At 33.7% G+C, this 17,527-nt stretch overlaps 1 protein-coding gene across 1 annotated transcript; it reads left to right on the top strand.

Annotated features, from left to right (window-relative positions):
• The first annotated feature begins 2,352 nt into the window (after positions 1–2,352).
• LOC139491800 (uncharacterized) lies at positions 2,353–4,546 on the top strand. The gene has a single exon (XM_071279672.1). It carries the CDS (start codon positions 2,380–2,382, stop codon positions 4,042–4,044), a length of 1,665 nt encoding a protein of 554 aa, XP_071135773.1. The 5' UTR covers positions 2,353–2,379; the 3' UTR covers positions 4,045–4,546.
• Positions 4,547–17,527: the final 12,981 nt, after the last annotated feature.

Below are 17,527 nucleotides of genomic sequence, written 5' to 3' on the forward strand. Positions count from 1 at the left end.
TCTTCAACCACTAAAAAAATCTAGTCTGCCCTTCCACGAAATATTTAATTAGATTTTTTTTAAATGTTTATGATTTTTCGAAAATTCCACCTAACAACCGATTAGACAATAGTTTTAAGTTGAATCAATGCAGACAAGATCATTAACTGATGCTCATTAGCTAGTTGATACATTTGTCTTTTAAAATATGACTGACATATAAGGATCGTATTGGTGCAATGTGGATAAATTTATCGGTTTCCAAGAGCAAAATTGGTAGCGCGTCATCGCTACAATGGCTTCCATTTTTACGATTGTGAAAATGAACTGGTGTAATGGGGAGATAAATTTGACGAAGTAGGATCCTGACTGTTAAATCAGCAAATTAAGTAATTTGAACTTGCTTTTAACCATTATCATGATTATGAACATACAATTTTTCAATTTTATTCAACACGATTACTTTGTCCCCGGTCCTATTTATTTTAAACATCTCCTTTAATATATCATAACATTACATGCATGTGTCATAACAATTTGTACTTTTGATTAGCTGGCAACCAGTTGTGCATTCCAGAGTCAACATGTCCAATAACACATAAAGAGATTGGCGGGACGGTTAATTTTGTCGCTTTGAACAAGACAGGTCAGTAAAATCGTTAATTCCTGACTAACACTGAGATATTGTTGAATGTTCATAACGTTATAACGCAAACCTTTGCGATATAACGCAAACCTAGGTTATATATAATGCAAATATCTTGATTTCAATTATTCATTAAGTTTTGTATATATGTCCGTCTGTCGTTCATTTCGAATGTGATTCACTAGTAGATAAAAAAAGAAACGTACATACAAGGCCAAGTCATTATAAAAAATATGCATAGGAATGATGGAATACTTGAAGTGAAATTATACATTAATTAAGACTGATTTGCGCATCAGAAAAGTATATAATTTAACAAGAAAATAGATATAGTTTAGTATATAGTCATAATTAAATTGAAAGATAAAAAATAATGTCATACAATTGTGAAACCTCCGAGTCAAATAGACAAAATGATCTTTCTGCTTTAAAATGAATTATTAATAAGCAAACATTTTTTTTAAATCTCAGAATATGATCAAGATTCTTTGATAGAAAGTCATTGAATTTTCATTTCAATCTAATGAAGTATTTCAAAGATGCTTGGATAGCAATTTGAACAGAGAGAACATAGTTTTGTTAATAAAACATCTTCATTCTATACATCTATTGCCAAAGGGTAGCTTGTTTGAATCTAACCTACTTTACACAGTTCTCAAACGAGTTCTTACTTTGGAAGTATATTTATATTCGTTTATAGCTATATTAGCATTGTTGATTTTTTTCTTCGGTATGACCTCAATTTACTCAATTTTCTTTGTAATATATATACTAGTAGTAACATGAATATCGTTTTTGGGGGCCTTTATAGTTTGTTGTTCAGTGTGAGCCAATGCTCCGTGTTGAAGACCGTACTATGGCCTGTGATGGTTTACTTTTACGAATAGTGACTTAGATGGAGAATTTTCTTATTGGCACTCATACCACATCATCTTATATTATTCTGCGCATTATTAGTCAATGATATGATCTAATTAATCAAGCATTTTACTTTGCAATGACTACAAAGGTGATAAATTTTAATATATACAGCTTCCTCCATTAATAACTAGTTTCCTTTGAATTTTAAATAAGAAATAAGATAAAAACAAATGTTTGCGTTATAACGCAAAGATAGGAAGAAAAATAAAAAAAAAAATGTGTGGCGCTGATACGCTTCCGTACCTTCGTCTGTTTTTTTTTCTTATAATTTTTCAAGGCGAAACGAATCAACGGAACTGTACATGGACTTTAAATATAAAGAATGGAGATTTGTCATGTTTATAAGTATAAGATGGTAAAGAATTAAAAAAACATTGCACACATAATTAAAGGATAATGGCCCATCTAGACCCTCATTTAATTATGTATACAAACGGTGTTCGGTATTTAATAGTGAAGATTATTAAAATCTAACACAGCTTAAGTGACGCCATTTTGCACCCGGCTGCTCAATTTTTATCCAAAATATTTATTGAATTATGTATTTTGTGTTTCAAATATTTTTTAACCATTGTTCTAGTGTTGTTGTTCACTGTTTTTAAATATATTATTTATTTACTTTGTACATGATCGTTCTCCATAACTGATAACAGTCTTATCCTTTAATTACCATTATTGAATATCTATATATAAATATATGATGTATTATAATTATATGACCGTCCTATGACAACGACCTTGGATCGTAAACAAATCATATCCTGACATCTACCCGACACTTACTTACAGTAATAGGAAGTAAAATTGTCAGACATATTGAATTTTATACCAGAATGGCGTTTTCGCTGTCTTTTAAACGAGGACAAGCTCCTGCTACATGTAATTTTTGTGAAAAAGAAACTAAAATTAAATGGAAATGCATTAATTGCGACGTTCTTATGTGCGCTAAATGCAAGGACAAAATTCATGCCAAATTAAAAAATAACAAAGAGCACAAAGTTATCGATATAAAAGAAGTCGGACTTAAACTTGAAACACCTGATTTTAGCGATTTGAAATGTGAAAGTCATCGCGATCAGTCTTGTGTTTTGTTTTGCACAACGTGCCAAATGTTAGTTTGTACATCATGCATTACAAAATTCCATAATGGCCATGGCTTTGTAGAAATTATCGAGGGCTATGAACTCAACATGGAAAAAATAAGAAATGAACACAAAAAAGCAATGGAAATAATCGATGAATTGACGAAAGGAAAGAGAGAAATGAGTCACATTCGCAAAGAAGACACCGAAAAATATAAAGAGCTTAAAAAGAAAATTGAGGCTCGGGAAATTTATTTGAAGAATGCCGTAGAAAAGTTTGTTAAAGAATTAAAAGAGGATTTAATTAGAAAATGGAGGGAATTTCAGAAGGATGAAATTAACCATATCGACAAAGTCGTAGATAACTTACAGGAACTCAGTTTAAAAGCGGAAGATATACTCCAGTCCAATGTCGCCGAAAAAGTATTCAATGAATCCGCAAAATTGGCTATAGCTGTAAGTAAATCTAAAATCAGACCCGGTACTATATCATTTCTCCCAGGGCAAATGTCCCCCTATAACGTGGGATCGTTGCAAGTTGTGTCTTATGCCATCGACGTACGTATTGTTAAACAATTCCAAACTGATATTTCTAGAGTGTTTCACCTATCGTCATGTCCTGGTAATTCTCTATGGATAAGTGATGACAAAGTGTTACAGAAAGTTAAACCAGTAGAATATAAACTGACAGTAGAATCAACATTTGACATTGATCTCTGTGGAATGTTTGGTACTCCGACTGGTGACCTTCTTGTGATCCCGATTAATAAATCAGTACTGAAACAAATCAGTGGAAAAACAGGAGAACTTACTGATTCTATTTATAATTTGTCTCCGTTATATCCTACTTCCGTACATGTGACTATAGATGGTAAGGTCGTAGTGGGAGTCAAAAGTGGAGGACCAGCATGGCCGGTAACAGGCAGACGAGCTATCATTGTGATGAACCAGAAAGGCGAACATGATATAAGTTATGAACATGACAAAAACAACATCCGTATATTTACATATGTTAGGAGTATAACAAGTACCGATAACGGGAATATCTGTGTAGTGGATAAGCTAGCTAAGGATGGGAGAGGTACAGTTGTGGTGCTAAATAGGGATGGAGATATCCTACAGATCTACACCGGTCATCATGAGGTCAATATTGAGGACAAACCGTTCCAACCAGTAAACATTGTTACAACACCGTCTGACAATATTATTGTAAAAGTATTGAGCAGTGATATCTTTCACATACTGAATAACTGTGGCCAACTGATAACGCATTATAACGTCGGTGACTTAGGAATAACAATGTCATATTCACTTTGCTTTACAAGGAACGTGGACCAATTGTATATTGGATGTTCCCAAACGAACGGTGGTTCCGGAAAGATACATGTATACGAAGTGAAAATTTCTGGGTGTTAGACAATCCGTGGAAAAGTATAAACAATTACTAGAATTAACTTCGAACATTTCTGAGAGCTTGCCAACTTGAATGTTATTTTTGTTCTTTTTCAATGTCTTTTATTGATAATTGTTTACATTTTGTATTTTAACAAACGGGATGATCTTCGGGAAACATTGTAAATATAAAAAATTGTTAGAACAATACTAGAAGAACAAAATTGTAGATAAAGAAATTTTATCAAGTATTTTTAATTTTTGCACTTTATCAACAGTAGTTACATGTGCAGTTTCTTTATTTTCATTTAAAACAAAACAAACGTAGTTGTGTTTACGATTAGACAGTATAGCAAAAACAATACAAACATAAATCTCAGTTGCGATCGATTTAAGCTACTACATATATTATTGTATTATAACAATAGTAGTCAAAATAATTTTAATTATAATAGTCGTTTTAATAAGATATGTTGTGTTGTTGTATACTTATACATGTACATTATATACAGAGATTGATCAAGTGGTTTTTTTTTTGCTTTAAGTGCGGTGGCAAATACTTCATGCAAATGCAGGATGACATTAAGTACTTGGAACAGTTCCTCTTTATATTGATTTGGATGTCAGATTAAACAATGGACTTTTATACACTTTGAAAGTATGTGTTAAGATAATTATTTGATGTTGCTGTAATTATATGATTTCTTTGTTCTGTACATCATTCTTTTCTGTAATCAGTACATTTGTCTATTATCTGTACATGTTTCATTTCTCCAATCTGTTATTCTCTATTTTGTATTTTTTGGCTTGTTTGTTTTTTATTGGAAAGAAAGGAGGGGTATTATTCTCTATTCTGTTAAGTCATAAAACACGTTTTTTGTCTCTGTTAGATATAACAGCCTGAAGTAATAAATAGTCGGCCGACTTATAGAATTTAATACTAAAAAAAATGTAATTTTTCCTATAACTATCATCGTAAGGCATATTTGGCGACATGAACTACCTATTTGTAAGTAAAGCATCATACGAATTATTTCATGTGACTGGTTTTCGTGCAGGGACATATATGATCGTCATGTCACAAGACAAAATGACCTTGAATTGTAACCAATATATGTCCTTACTGTTACGGCCAGAAATCGCCTTTAAATTGTAGCCAAAAAAAGACACAAATCAATAATAAAATTTAACAATATCTAATATACAAAAGATTACAAAAAGTTTTACACAAATATTACTGTCAACTTAACTGTCAAAATATGAGTCCAATCTGTATCCGGAAATCTTTCGGAATCCAATCTGAATATTACGTTCACTACTGAGGTCACAACCCAGTATGATGTTGTTTGTAGAATAAAAGTGTCAATTCAAATGTTGTGAATACTAATGTCTATCAATGTCTTTGTCCAAGTTTAATAATGAGAGTTTAACTTTAGTGTCTGTATATATAGTGTTGTCATGGAAAATTCTAGAACACTCTATAATGGAACATTGTGGAAAATCCTGGAAAGTTACAACGGAAGTTTCTGGAATAACGTAGAAGTTTAAATTACGCATCTTTTATCAGGATCATTCTAGAAAGTTCCAATCATTCTGTGATTGTTCCAGTGATTCATAAACTGCACAGTTATAAGATTATTTGGTAAACAACTATCAGGCCATACAACACAAATTAGGCCAACATAAATAAACATAATAATTACAATATCATAACACCTCCCCCCTTAAAAGAAGTTTTAGTGTAACAAAAACTTATCATGAACAATATGAACAAAAATACATAATATATACAAAGTGATTTAATAAGCTCTAGATAAAGCATCAGCTATTACATTATCTTTACCCTTAATATGTTTTACAATTACATCATATTCCTGTAACAATAAACTCCACCTAGTCAACCTCTGATTCTTGTTTCTCATTTTATGCATGAAGGTGAGAGGATTATGATCAGTATTAACAAGAATAGGATATACAGTGGGATTCAAATATACATCAAAATGTTGAAGTGCTGACAACATTGCAAAACACTCTTTTTCAATAGTTGAATAATTTTTCTGATGTTTATCTAATTTCTTAGAAAAATATGATATAGGTTTTTCAACATTATCATCTGTCTCTTGATATAAAACAGCTCCTATTCCTACATCGCTTGCATCAACGGCAAGTTTAAATTGTTTTTCAAAGTCTGGAGTAATCAGAACTGGACTATTAATTAAAAGTGATTTGCTATTTTCAAAAGCTTTTTGACAATTTTCACTCCAGATAAATTTAGAATCTTTCCGTAAAAGATGAGTCAATGGTTGAACAACAGTAGCAAAATTTGAACAAAATTTTCTGTAAAATCCAGTCATGCCTAAATATCTCATAAGTTGTTTTCTATTTGTAGGAGGTGGAAATTTGGAAATAGCTCCCACTTTAGCCATAATAGGTTTTACTTGACCTTGGCCAACTGTATGCCCTAAATAATCAACAGTGGCCTGACAAAATTCACTTTTACCAAGATTAACAGTCAAATTTGATTTTGACAATCTATCAAAAGTATCATACAAATGTTTTAAATGCTGTTCCCAGCTATCACTACATACAATAAGATCATCAATATAAGCATAACAACAGTCTAAATCTTTTATAACATTATTGATCATTCTTTGAAATGTAGCTGGTGCACTTTTCATGCCAAACGGCATTACAGTATATTGAAATAAGCCATCTGGTGTAACAAAAGCTGATATTTCACGAGCTCTCTGTGTCAATGGAACTTGCCAATAACCTTTCAATAAATCAAATTTACTCACAAATTTGGCTTGACCAATATTGTCAATACAATCGTCTATCCTTGGAATCGGATAGGAATCAGATTTTGAGACTGAATTTACTTTTCTGAAATCAGTCACGAAACGATAGGTTTTATCTGGTTTTGGCACAAGGAGACAAGGAGAGCTCCATTCACTGTTACTCGGCTCAATAATATCATTGTCAAACATATATTTAATTTCTTTTCTCATAACTTCAAGTTTGAGTGGATTGAGCCGGTAAGGATGTTGGTTAATTGGAGAAGCATCTCCTACATCAACATCATGACAAACAGAAGTGGTTTTGTTTGGCACATCTGGAAAAAGATTTTTAAAAGAAAATACCAAAGTTGTTATTTCTTCTCTACGATCAAAAGACAGATGTGCAACTTTTGAGTCTAAATTTGACAAAATTTCTGAATTTTTCAATCTAACTGTCTCTTCCATAGATTTAGAACTAAAAGGTTGTTCAATTACATCTGGTTTGTCATGATTGTTCTCAAATTGAACCATGCCTAAAGTGGCAACTGGTTTACTATCACATACATTAGTACGCTCAAAATATGGTTTTAACATATTAATATGACACACTCTATTTTGTTTGCGCCGACCTGGAGTTTTTACAATATAATTCAAATCATTAATTTTACTCTCTATTGTATAAGGACCACAATATTTAGCCTGTAAAGGATGTCCAGGGACTGGCAGAAATACAAGTACCTTATCACCAGGCTCAAAAATTCTGTCCCTGGCATCTTTATCATACCATATTTTCATCTTGTTCTGTACATTTTTTAAGTTTTTCTGAGCAATTTGACAAGCAGTAAACAATTTTTCTTTAAATCTAGATACATAGTCTAAAAGATTCAAGTCAGTATGTTCAGTAAGCCACTTTTCCTTAATCAATTTTAACGGTCCCCTTACAGTATGACCAAATACCAACTCAAAGGGACTAAATCCAAGGGATTCTTGAACAGCCTCTCGAACCGCAAAAAGTAGAAAGTGAACTCCATCATCCCAGTCTCTGTCAAATTGAAGACAAAAAGTTCTAATCATGTTCTTCAATGTTTGATGAAAACGTTCTAAGGCACCTTGAGATTCTGGATGATAAGCACTTGATCTGTACTGAGCAATCCCTAACTGGTATACGACTTGCTGAAATAAACCTGACATGAAATTTGATCCCTGGTCGGACTGTATAGACTTAGGAAGTCCTACTAATGTGAAAAATTTGATCAAAGCTTTGACGATAGTAGGTGTCTTGATATTTCTGAGCGGAATAGCTTCAGGAAAGCGGGTAGATGTACACATGATCGTCAATAAATACGCATTTCCAGTCTTGGTCTTTGGTAAAGGTCCAACGCAGTCAATTAGAACTCTGCTGAAAGGTTCGTCAAAGGCTGGAATAGGCAGAAGAGGTGCTGGTGGTATTTTCTGGTTAGGCTTACCAACAACCTGGCATATATGGCATGATTTGCAGTATTCTGCAACATCGTTTCTAAGTCTGGGCCAGTAGAAATGTTGCAATATTTTTAGGCAAGTCTTCCTTATACCTAAGTGTCCAGCCAAGGGGGTGTCATGGGCAAGACCAATAATTTCTTGCCTATAAACTTTAGGCACCACCACTTGGTACACCACTCTCCATTCCTCCTCTGGGGTAGCATCAGGAGGCCTCCACTTCCTCATTAAAATGCCGTCTTGATGGTAATAGCATTCGGCCACTTTGTCTGCTTCCTCCTGTGGTTGAGCTCTCTGGCTGAGCTGAAGAACCTCAGGGTCTTTATGTTGTTCTTCAAATAAATTCTTTCGGTCTAATGAATGGCTGGTAACGTCTGGCCATGGCATAATAACATTCTTGTTAACACTAGGTGGTTTTGTAATGGCCTTTTCTGAGCTACCAGGACCTTCAATGTCAGCTATAAAAGTGTCAGAAAGGTCCATGTAATCAAACTTGTCTTCTTGCAAAATCTCATTTTGTTGTTTTCTAGCCATCGCCCTAGTAACAACACAAGCTGGATACAATTCAGCATCATCTTCAGGTGATTTAAAATCCACCACCGGTTCACTGGTAACAATTGGTTCAGCAACCACTTTGTTCCTAGCTAGATCATTTCCTAGCAATAATGTAACACCCTCAACAGGGAGATTAGGACGAACACCCACAACAACTGGTCCAGTTATCAAATCTGACTTCAGATAAATTCGATGGAGAGGAACATCTATACAACCTAACTCTACACCTTGTAACAAAACGGAGGCACCAACAGAAGTCTTCTCAGACAAAGGCAACACACCTTCTAACAATAAAGACTGAGAAGCTCCAGTGTCCCGTAAAATCTTAATAGGCTGAAGAGTGGTATCATCAACAATAGAAACAAACCCATCAGACATAAAGGGTTTATATTCCTCCATGTAATCACAAAAACTGGACTTAAAAGCCTGACTCGCAGGACATTCCAATGTACTGGTAATATAAGGTGTCGTACACGCACTGGTCTTAGGCTTATTATCTCGTTCATTCTTCTTTTGGAGTCTAAAACAATCAGCCATCAGGTGACCATTCTTCTTACAATAAGCACAAATCAGTGACTTCTTCTCAAAAATATCAAATTTTGGACTAGACATATTATAACTGGACTGACTCTTATTCTGTGCAACAGGCTTACTATCAGTACGCTCAGTGCTTTGATTTTTGTAATTTCCACTGGAAGTATTAACATTTTGACCCTTGAAACTTCTTTTATGTGAAAGAGTATAATTATCTGATATAACAGCTGCATCATGTATTGACTCAATAGTTTTGTCGTCTAAATGTGTTTTTAATTCTGAATGAACACATTGTTTGAACTCTTCTAATAACATCAATTGTCTTAGGTTATCAAAATTGTTATCTGTTTTCTTTGAAGTAAGCCATTTATCAAATAGATCTTCTTTTTCCCGAGCAAATTCCACATAGGTTTGCGAATCAAACTTTTTATAGGATCTAAATTTCTGTCTATATGCTTCTGGTACTAGCTCATAGGCTTTCAAAACTTCCTGTTTCACCGTGTCATAATTAGAACTTTTTTCTGATGGAAGTGCAGCGTATATTTCAGCGGCCTTACCCTCAAAAACACTTTGCAGCATGGTAGTCCAATACGGCATTGGCCATTTCAAATTATTAGCAATTTTCTCAAACTGTGGAAAATATTTATCGACTGTTTTTTTCACAAAATTTTGGAACCAAACGTATATTTTTTGCTGCATCAAAATAATCTGATTTTGACTGGACTTTAGTGTTGCTTTCTTCTTTGACCATTTCAATTTTCAGTTTTTCCATCTCTAGCCTTTCCCTCATTTCAAGTTCTGCCTGTTTTAATTTAAGTTCATCTTGTTTTAATTTGAATTCATCTTCTTTTTCTTTTTCTTGTTTATCCATTTCCAATCTTTCCTTCATTTCCAGTTCTTTTAATCTATGTTCATGTTCTAATTCAAGCTGTTTTAATTTAAAGGCGTCAACATTTTCGACCTTAAGTTCAAGAGCCTCTTCACCTAAAATTTCTGCGTCAACTAGTTTGTCTATAACCAAATTTTTTATAATTTGTTTTCTCATAGATACTTTAAAAACTAATTTCAGTTGTTTAGCTAGCAACACTAATTCCTCTTTCTTTAAATTATCAAAACTCTCCAGGTCTGGCGTTTTCAAAAATTTACCAGCATCAAATGCCATTTTGTAGAATTTTGTTGGCTAGTTATAATAAAAATATTAAACAAATTTTGAATAGAATATGTTCAGTCTCCCGGACGAGCCCCCAATTTCTGTTACGGCCAGAAATCGCCTTTAAATTGTAGCCAACAAAAGACACAAATCAATAATAAAATTTAACAATATCTAATATACAAAAGATTACAAAAAGTTTTACACAAATATTACTGTCAACTTAACTGTCAAAATATGAGTCCAATCTGTATCCGGAAATCTTTCGGAATCCAATCTGAATATTACGTTCACTACTGAGGTCACAACCCAGTATGATGTTGTTTGTAGAATAAAAGTGTCAATTAAATGTTGTGAATACTAATGTCTATCAATGTCTATGTCCAAGTTTAATGATGAGAGTTTAACTTTAGTGTCTGTATATATAGTGTTGTCATGGAAAATTCTAGAACACTCTATAATGGAACATTGTGGAAAATCCTGGAAAGTTACAACGGAAGTTTCTGGAATAACGTAGAAGTTTAAATTACGCATCTTTTATCAGGATCATTCTAGAAAGTTCCAATCATTCTGTGATTGTTCCAGTGATTCATAAACTGCACAGTTATAAGATTATTTGGTAAACAACTATCAGGCCATACAACACAAATTAGGCCAACATAAATAAACATAATAATTACAATATCATAACATTACATCTACCCGACAATGTTAGTTGACACTTATAGGAACTGAAATAGGCAGGTACATTTTCTTGAATTTTATACCAGAATGGCGTTTTCTCAGTCCATTAAACGATGACAGGCTCCTGCTACATGTTATTTTTGTGAAGAAGAAACTAAAATTAAATGGAAATGCATAATTTGTGACGTTCTTATGTGCTCTAAATTTAACGACAACATTCATGCTAAATTAAAAAATAGTAAAGAGCACAAAGTCATCGATATAAAGGAAGTCGGAATTTACCGTGAATAACCCGATTTTAGCGATCTGAAATGTGAAAGTCATCCCGATCAGTCTTCCGTTTTGTTTTGTAAAACGTGCCAGAGGTTAGTCTGTACATCATGCATAACAAAATTCCATAATGGCCATGCGTTTGTAGAAATTAGTGAGGGTTATGAACTCAAATTGACAAAATTAAGAAATGAACTCAAATAGTAAAGGAAATAATCGATGAATTGACAAAGGGAGAGAGAGAAATGAGTCACATTCACATCGAAGACAACAAAACATACAAAGAGCTTGTAACGAAAATTGAGGCTCGAGAAATATATTTAAAGAATGCCGTTGAAAAGTTTGTAGAAGAATTAAAAGGGGAATTAATTAGAAAATGGAGCGAATTCCAGGAGGAAGAAAATAGCCATTTCGAGAAAATCGTAAATAACTTGCAGGAACTGAGTTTAAAAGCGGAAGATATAATGCGATGCAAGGTCACGGAAAATGTATTCAATGAATCCGAAAAATTGGCTATGCCGTAAGTAAAGCTAAATTCAGTTCCGGTACTATATCATTTCTCCCAGGGCAAATGTCCCCGTATAACGTTGGTTCATTGCTACTTGTGTCTAATGCCGTTGACATTCGTATCGTTAAACAATTTTGTACTGATATTGCTTGCGTGTTTTATTTGCCGCTATGTCCCGACAATTCCCTATGGATAAGTGACGCAGAAGTGTTACAGAAAGTTAAACCAGTAGAACATAAACTGCCAGTAGAATCAACATTTAACATTAAAGTCTATGGAATGGCGGTTACTCCGACTGGTGACCTGCTTCTAGCATCAGTTTGGTCAGTACTGAAACAAATCAGTGGTAAAACAGGAAAACTTACTGTTTCTATTTATAGCACGAACACTTTGTTTCCTAGTTCCGTACATGTGACCAAAGATGATAAAGTCAAAAGTGGAGGAAAACCATGGCCGGTCTCGGGCAGACGAGCTATCATTGTGATGAATCAGCAAGGAGAACATGCATAAAACTATCTATGAACATGACAAAAACAACATCCGAATATTTTCATATGTTAGGAGTATTACAAATACAGATAACGGGCATATCTGTGTAGTGGATGAGTTATCTGAAGATCGTAGAGGTACAGTTGTGGTACTAAATAGGGACGGAGATATTCTTCAGATCTACACCGGTCATCATGAGGTCAACAATGAGAACAAGCCGTTCAAACCAGTGAACATTGTTACCACGCCATCTGACAATATTATTGTGGTAGATTTGGAAACTTATGTCTTTCACATTCTGAATAACTGTGGCAACCTGATTACGCATTATAACGTCGGTGATATAGGAATAGGAATGCCCTATTCACTTTGCTTCACACGGAACGAGGGACAACTTTATTTTGGAAGTAACGAAGAAGTAGGAAGTTCAGATAAAGGAAAGTTAAACGAAGTGAAAATTTCTGGGTTTTAGAGACAATAAATGAAAAAAAAAATATACATTAACTTTAATTTGCTTCGAACATTGTCGAGAGCTTGCTAACTTTAAATTTCAATTTCTTGTTCAATGTCTTTTATTGATGATGATTCATATTCTTTACTTTAACAAACTGGATGGTCTAGGAAAAACTGAAATAAATAGATATGGATCGCAATTAAAATTGAAAAATCTTTGAATGATCAATGGATCAATAGAATACAATTGTAGATAATTATATAGAAATAGAAATGTTGTCAAGTATTTGTAATATGTGTGGTTATTTTATCCAGTGTCAGTTTATAAATTTCTAAATAAAAAAATAGATTTATTATTTGACAATATGGCAAAAAAAAAAAAAAAAAAAACACTCGAAGATGGCTTTATACAGAAAATAAGAGTGAAATTATTATTGATTATAGAAATTTTAACATGATATTTTGGGTTATTATTTTGGTATCTCCTATAAATTGATTTTGGTTTTAAGTGCAGTCGCAAATATTTCATGCAAATATATGATGACAAAGTTAAAACGAGTACTTAGATAAGTTACACTTTGTATTATTTTTGGGTATTAGATCAAACGATGGACTTTTATACACATTGAAAATGAACATAACTTTATTTAATGTGTTTGTTTGTTTGTGTGTACCTTGACCTATTGATTGTGTCATCATTTTGAAAAATACATGGTTGATTTGGGGAAAGGATAAACGTCTATGTGGCAGCAAACTAACAACACAAAATCAAAAGACAACAAGAGCTCATATGTTAACTTATGTGAACAACTTACTCATAACAAGCGCACGTAAAATGTACATGTTTTTTGTTTGTTTTCATATTATCTACAGTTTCCGATGTAATAGAAGTACAGCGAGCGCGTTGTCGACGACCGAGCGGCTGCCAACATTTACCGTGCAACAATGTATAAACCGTTCAAATTTTTAAATGTTTGTACTAACGACAAAATGCAGGTCAATAGATATAAGAAGATGTGGTATGAGTGCCAATCAGACAACTCTACATCCAAGTCAAAATTTGTACATGTAAACCATTATAGGTCAAGGAGCGGCCTTCGGTATTGACGATGTTACTTTTAACCGTTCAGGAATTAAGGTGCTTAATGTAATGGAAAATAGTTATTTTTGTCGTTTTCGTTCAATACATTTTAAACCATTTTACCAATATATTCAAGTTATGACATATTGATACTGATTAAGGTCAAGTTAAATATTGACGATTTTCACTTTTACCGTTTAGGAGTTGTGGTAGATTGGAAAATATGTATACAATTTGCCTTTAAAATATAAAACATCCAGTTTGGTCTCAAATTGACAGGTCATTCCTTGTTATCAGATAGTATATATCCAGAAGAATAATTTCCCATGAGTTTGCTGAACCTCGTACACTGATACTCAATGGCTCAAGCAAGAATACAAAAAATAACAAGAATTTAGTATCTTAGGGGTATTACTGTGAGCTTTGGCAATACGTTTTGTCCTTTTTAGCTCACCTGGCCCGAAGGGCCAAGTGAGCTTTTCTCGTCACTTGGCGTCCGTAGTCCGTCGTCGTCGTTAACTTTTTTACATTTTGAACTACTAGAGAACCACTGAATGGAATAAAACCAAACATAGCATGAATGTACCTTATGAGGTGCTGACCAAGTGTTGTTACTTTGTAGCCGATCAATTTTCCAAGATGGCCGCCAGTGGATGACTTAGTTTAACAAAGGACCCTATGGGAAATACATACAAATGTCTTCTTTTTGAAAACCACTTGATGGAATTAAACCAAACATAGTATGAATGTTCCTTATGAGGTGCTGGCCAAGTGTTGTTACTTTGTAGCCGATCCATCATCCAAGATGGCCGCCATAGAGGGACTTAGTTTAACATAGGACCCTATGGGAAATACATACAAATGTTTTCTTTCAGATAACCACTGAATGGAATGAAACCAAACATAGCATGAATGTTACTTAAGAGGTGCTGACCAAGTGTTGTTACTTTGTAGCCGATCAATCATCCAAGACGGCCGCCATAGAGGGACTTAGTTTAACATAGGATCCTACGGGAAATGCATACAAATGTCTTCTTTTAGAAAACCACTTGATGGAATGAAACTAAACATAGCATGAATGTTCCTTATGAGGTGCTGACCAAGTGTTGTTACTTTGTAGCCGATCCATCTTCCAAGATGGCCGCCAGGTGGGACCTAGTTTAACATATGACCCTATGGGAAATACATACAAATGTCTTCTTTTAGAGAACCACTGAATGGAAAGAAACCAAACATAGCATGAATATTACTTAAGAGGTGCTGATCAAGTGTTGTTACTTTGTAGCCGATCAATCATCCGAGACGGCCGCCAGTGGGGGACTTAGTTTAACATAGGACCCTACGGGAAATACATACAAATGTCTTCTTTTAGAAAACCACTTGATGGAATGAAACCAAACATCGCATGAATGTTCCTTATGAGGAGCTGACCAAGTGTTGTTACTCTGTAGCCGATCCATCTTCCAAGATGGCCGCCACCGGGCGACTTAGTTTAACATATGACCCTATGGGAAATACATACAAATGTCTTCTTTTAGAGAACAACTAAATGGAATGATACCAAACATAGCATGAATGTACCTTATGAGGTGCTGACCAAGTGTTGTTACTTTGTAGCCGATCATTTTGCCAAGATGGTCGCCAGCGGGGGAATTAGTTTAACATAGGACCTAATGGGAAATACATACAAATGTCTTCTTTTAAAGAACCACTGAATGGAATGAAATCAAACATAACATGAATGTTCCTTATAAGGTGCTGACCAAGTGTTGTTACTTTGTAGCCGATTCATCATCCAAGATGGCCGCCAGCGGGGGACTTAGTTTAACATAGGGAAATACATACACATGTCTTCTTTTAGAGAACCACAGAATGGAATGCAATATTAAACTTTTGACCTCAATCATTAATTAAGTACCTGTTGTGATTTTTATCTGTTTTCAAAAACCCAAGTATAGTCAGGTGAGCGACATAGGCTCTTGAGAGCCTCTAGTTGGTTTTATCAACTCTACACCTTCAATTTTTCTATAAGTGTACGTTTTGGAATTTCAAATATATAATTGGTCTCGAGCATCACGGAAGAGACATTTATTTAATTGTCGAATTGTGCATCTGGTGCAGTATCATTGGTACCACTTTTATTATTCTAAATGAATTTGTATCATTCATTATTTAAGAAAAATATAGGGTAAATCATTAAAGAAAGAGAAAAATAAAAATTAATTAGTAATTTGTAGATTTTTATAAAATATGTATTTTTTTTATTAAAGTTGCTACATACACATTATTATCACTGGATAAAATATTAAATGAAAGCTAATGTTCTCCCTTATCGCCACTAAAATGAATCTATTCAAAGAACCGAAGCATTCGTAGACCATAAAAGACTTGAAAGTAATTAAAATAGAATTTTGGGAAGGGTAAACTTCCCATATAGATTTGTTTCACTTACAGAGCCGGAAAAAAGTGTTCTATCTATATATATAGCATTAACCAGGCGCGTAGCTACGTTTACGTCAAAACGCCCGGGCGTACACTTGAATTTTGGTAAAAAAAAATATTTTTATCTCAATTAATTAAAAAGATCTGATTTTAAAGCACATCAGTCTTGTAAATCTTTCTTCAATAGCTTGCAATTGCGAATAAAAGTAACGAAATTTACTTTTTATCAAATGGAACCCTATCATATATTTCTTCATTTTCTGTTAGTCAAAGTCTGAATCTACTGGGAATTCTTCTTACTTTTCTTTTGTTTAAAGCAATGTAAAATCATCTGAGATTCGATATGTGCTTTGAATTTAAGCCGAGCATGTGGCATTTATGACGTGTAGAAAAGAAATAGTGAATCTATATTTTGTCGGCGGCGTCAACGTTTAGGTTCAATATGTGGTAAAAGTGTTTTTAATATCAACCATTTGGTCAAACCTTCATGAAATTTTACGAAAGTTGGCAGAAGTTTTTTTTATTCTCAAAAGAGTACCCAGAGCATAATGATGAGTTCATATTCTTAATTTCCCCGTAATTAAATAAAAAGGAATTTCTTTTTGCAGTTAACAAGTAGATATACAGTCTGTGGTTAAAGTTTGTTACACTTCAATTACTTTATCAAATCTCCATCAAATTTTATGAAACATTGGCAAAAGCTTTTTGTCGAGCCTTCGACTTTAGTCGAAAAAGCGAGACATAGCGATCATACAATTCCGTCGGCGTCGTCGTCGGTGTCGTTGGCGGCGTCCACAAATATTCATTCTGTGGTTAAAGTTTTTGAAATTTTAATAACTTTCTTGAAATATTCTGGATTTCTACCAAACTTGGACAGAAGCTTGTTTATGTTCATAAGATAGTATCCAGGAGTAAATTTTGTAAAAATAAAATTCCATTTTTTCCGTATTTTACTTATAAATGGACTTAGTTTTTCTGCCAGGAACCATTACATTCACTCTGTGGTTAAAGTTTTTAAAATTTTAATAACTTTCTTGAAATATCCTGGAATTGTACCGAACTTGGCCAGAAGCTTGTTTATGATCAGA

Source organism: Mytilus edulis, chromosome 10 (genome assembly GCF_963676685.1).
Source record: "Mytilus edulis chromosome 10, xbMytEdul2.2, whole genome shotgun sequence".
Taxonomy (NCBI): domain Eukaryota; kingdom Metazoa; phylum Mollusca; class Bivalvia; order Mytilida; family Mytilidae; genus Mytilus; species Mytilus edulis.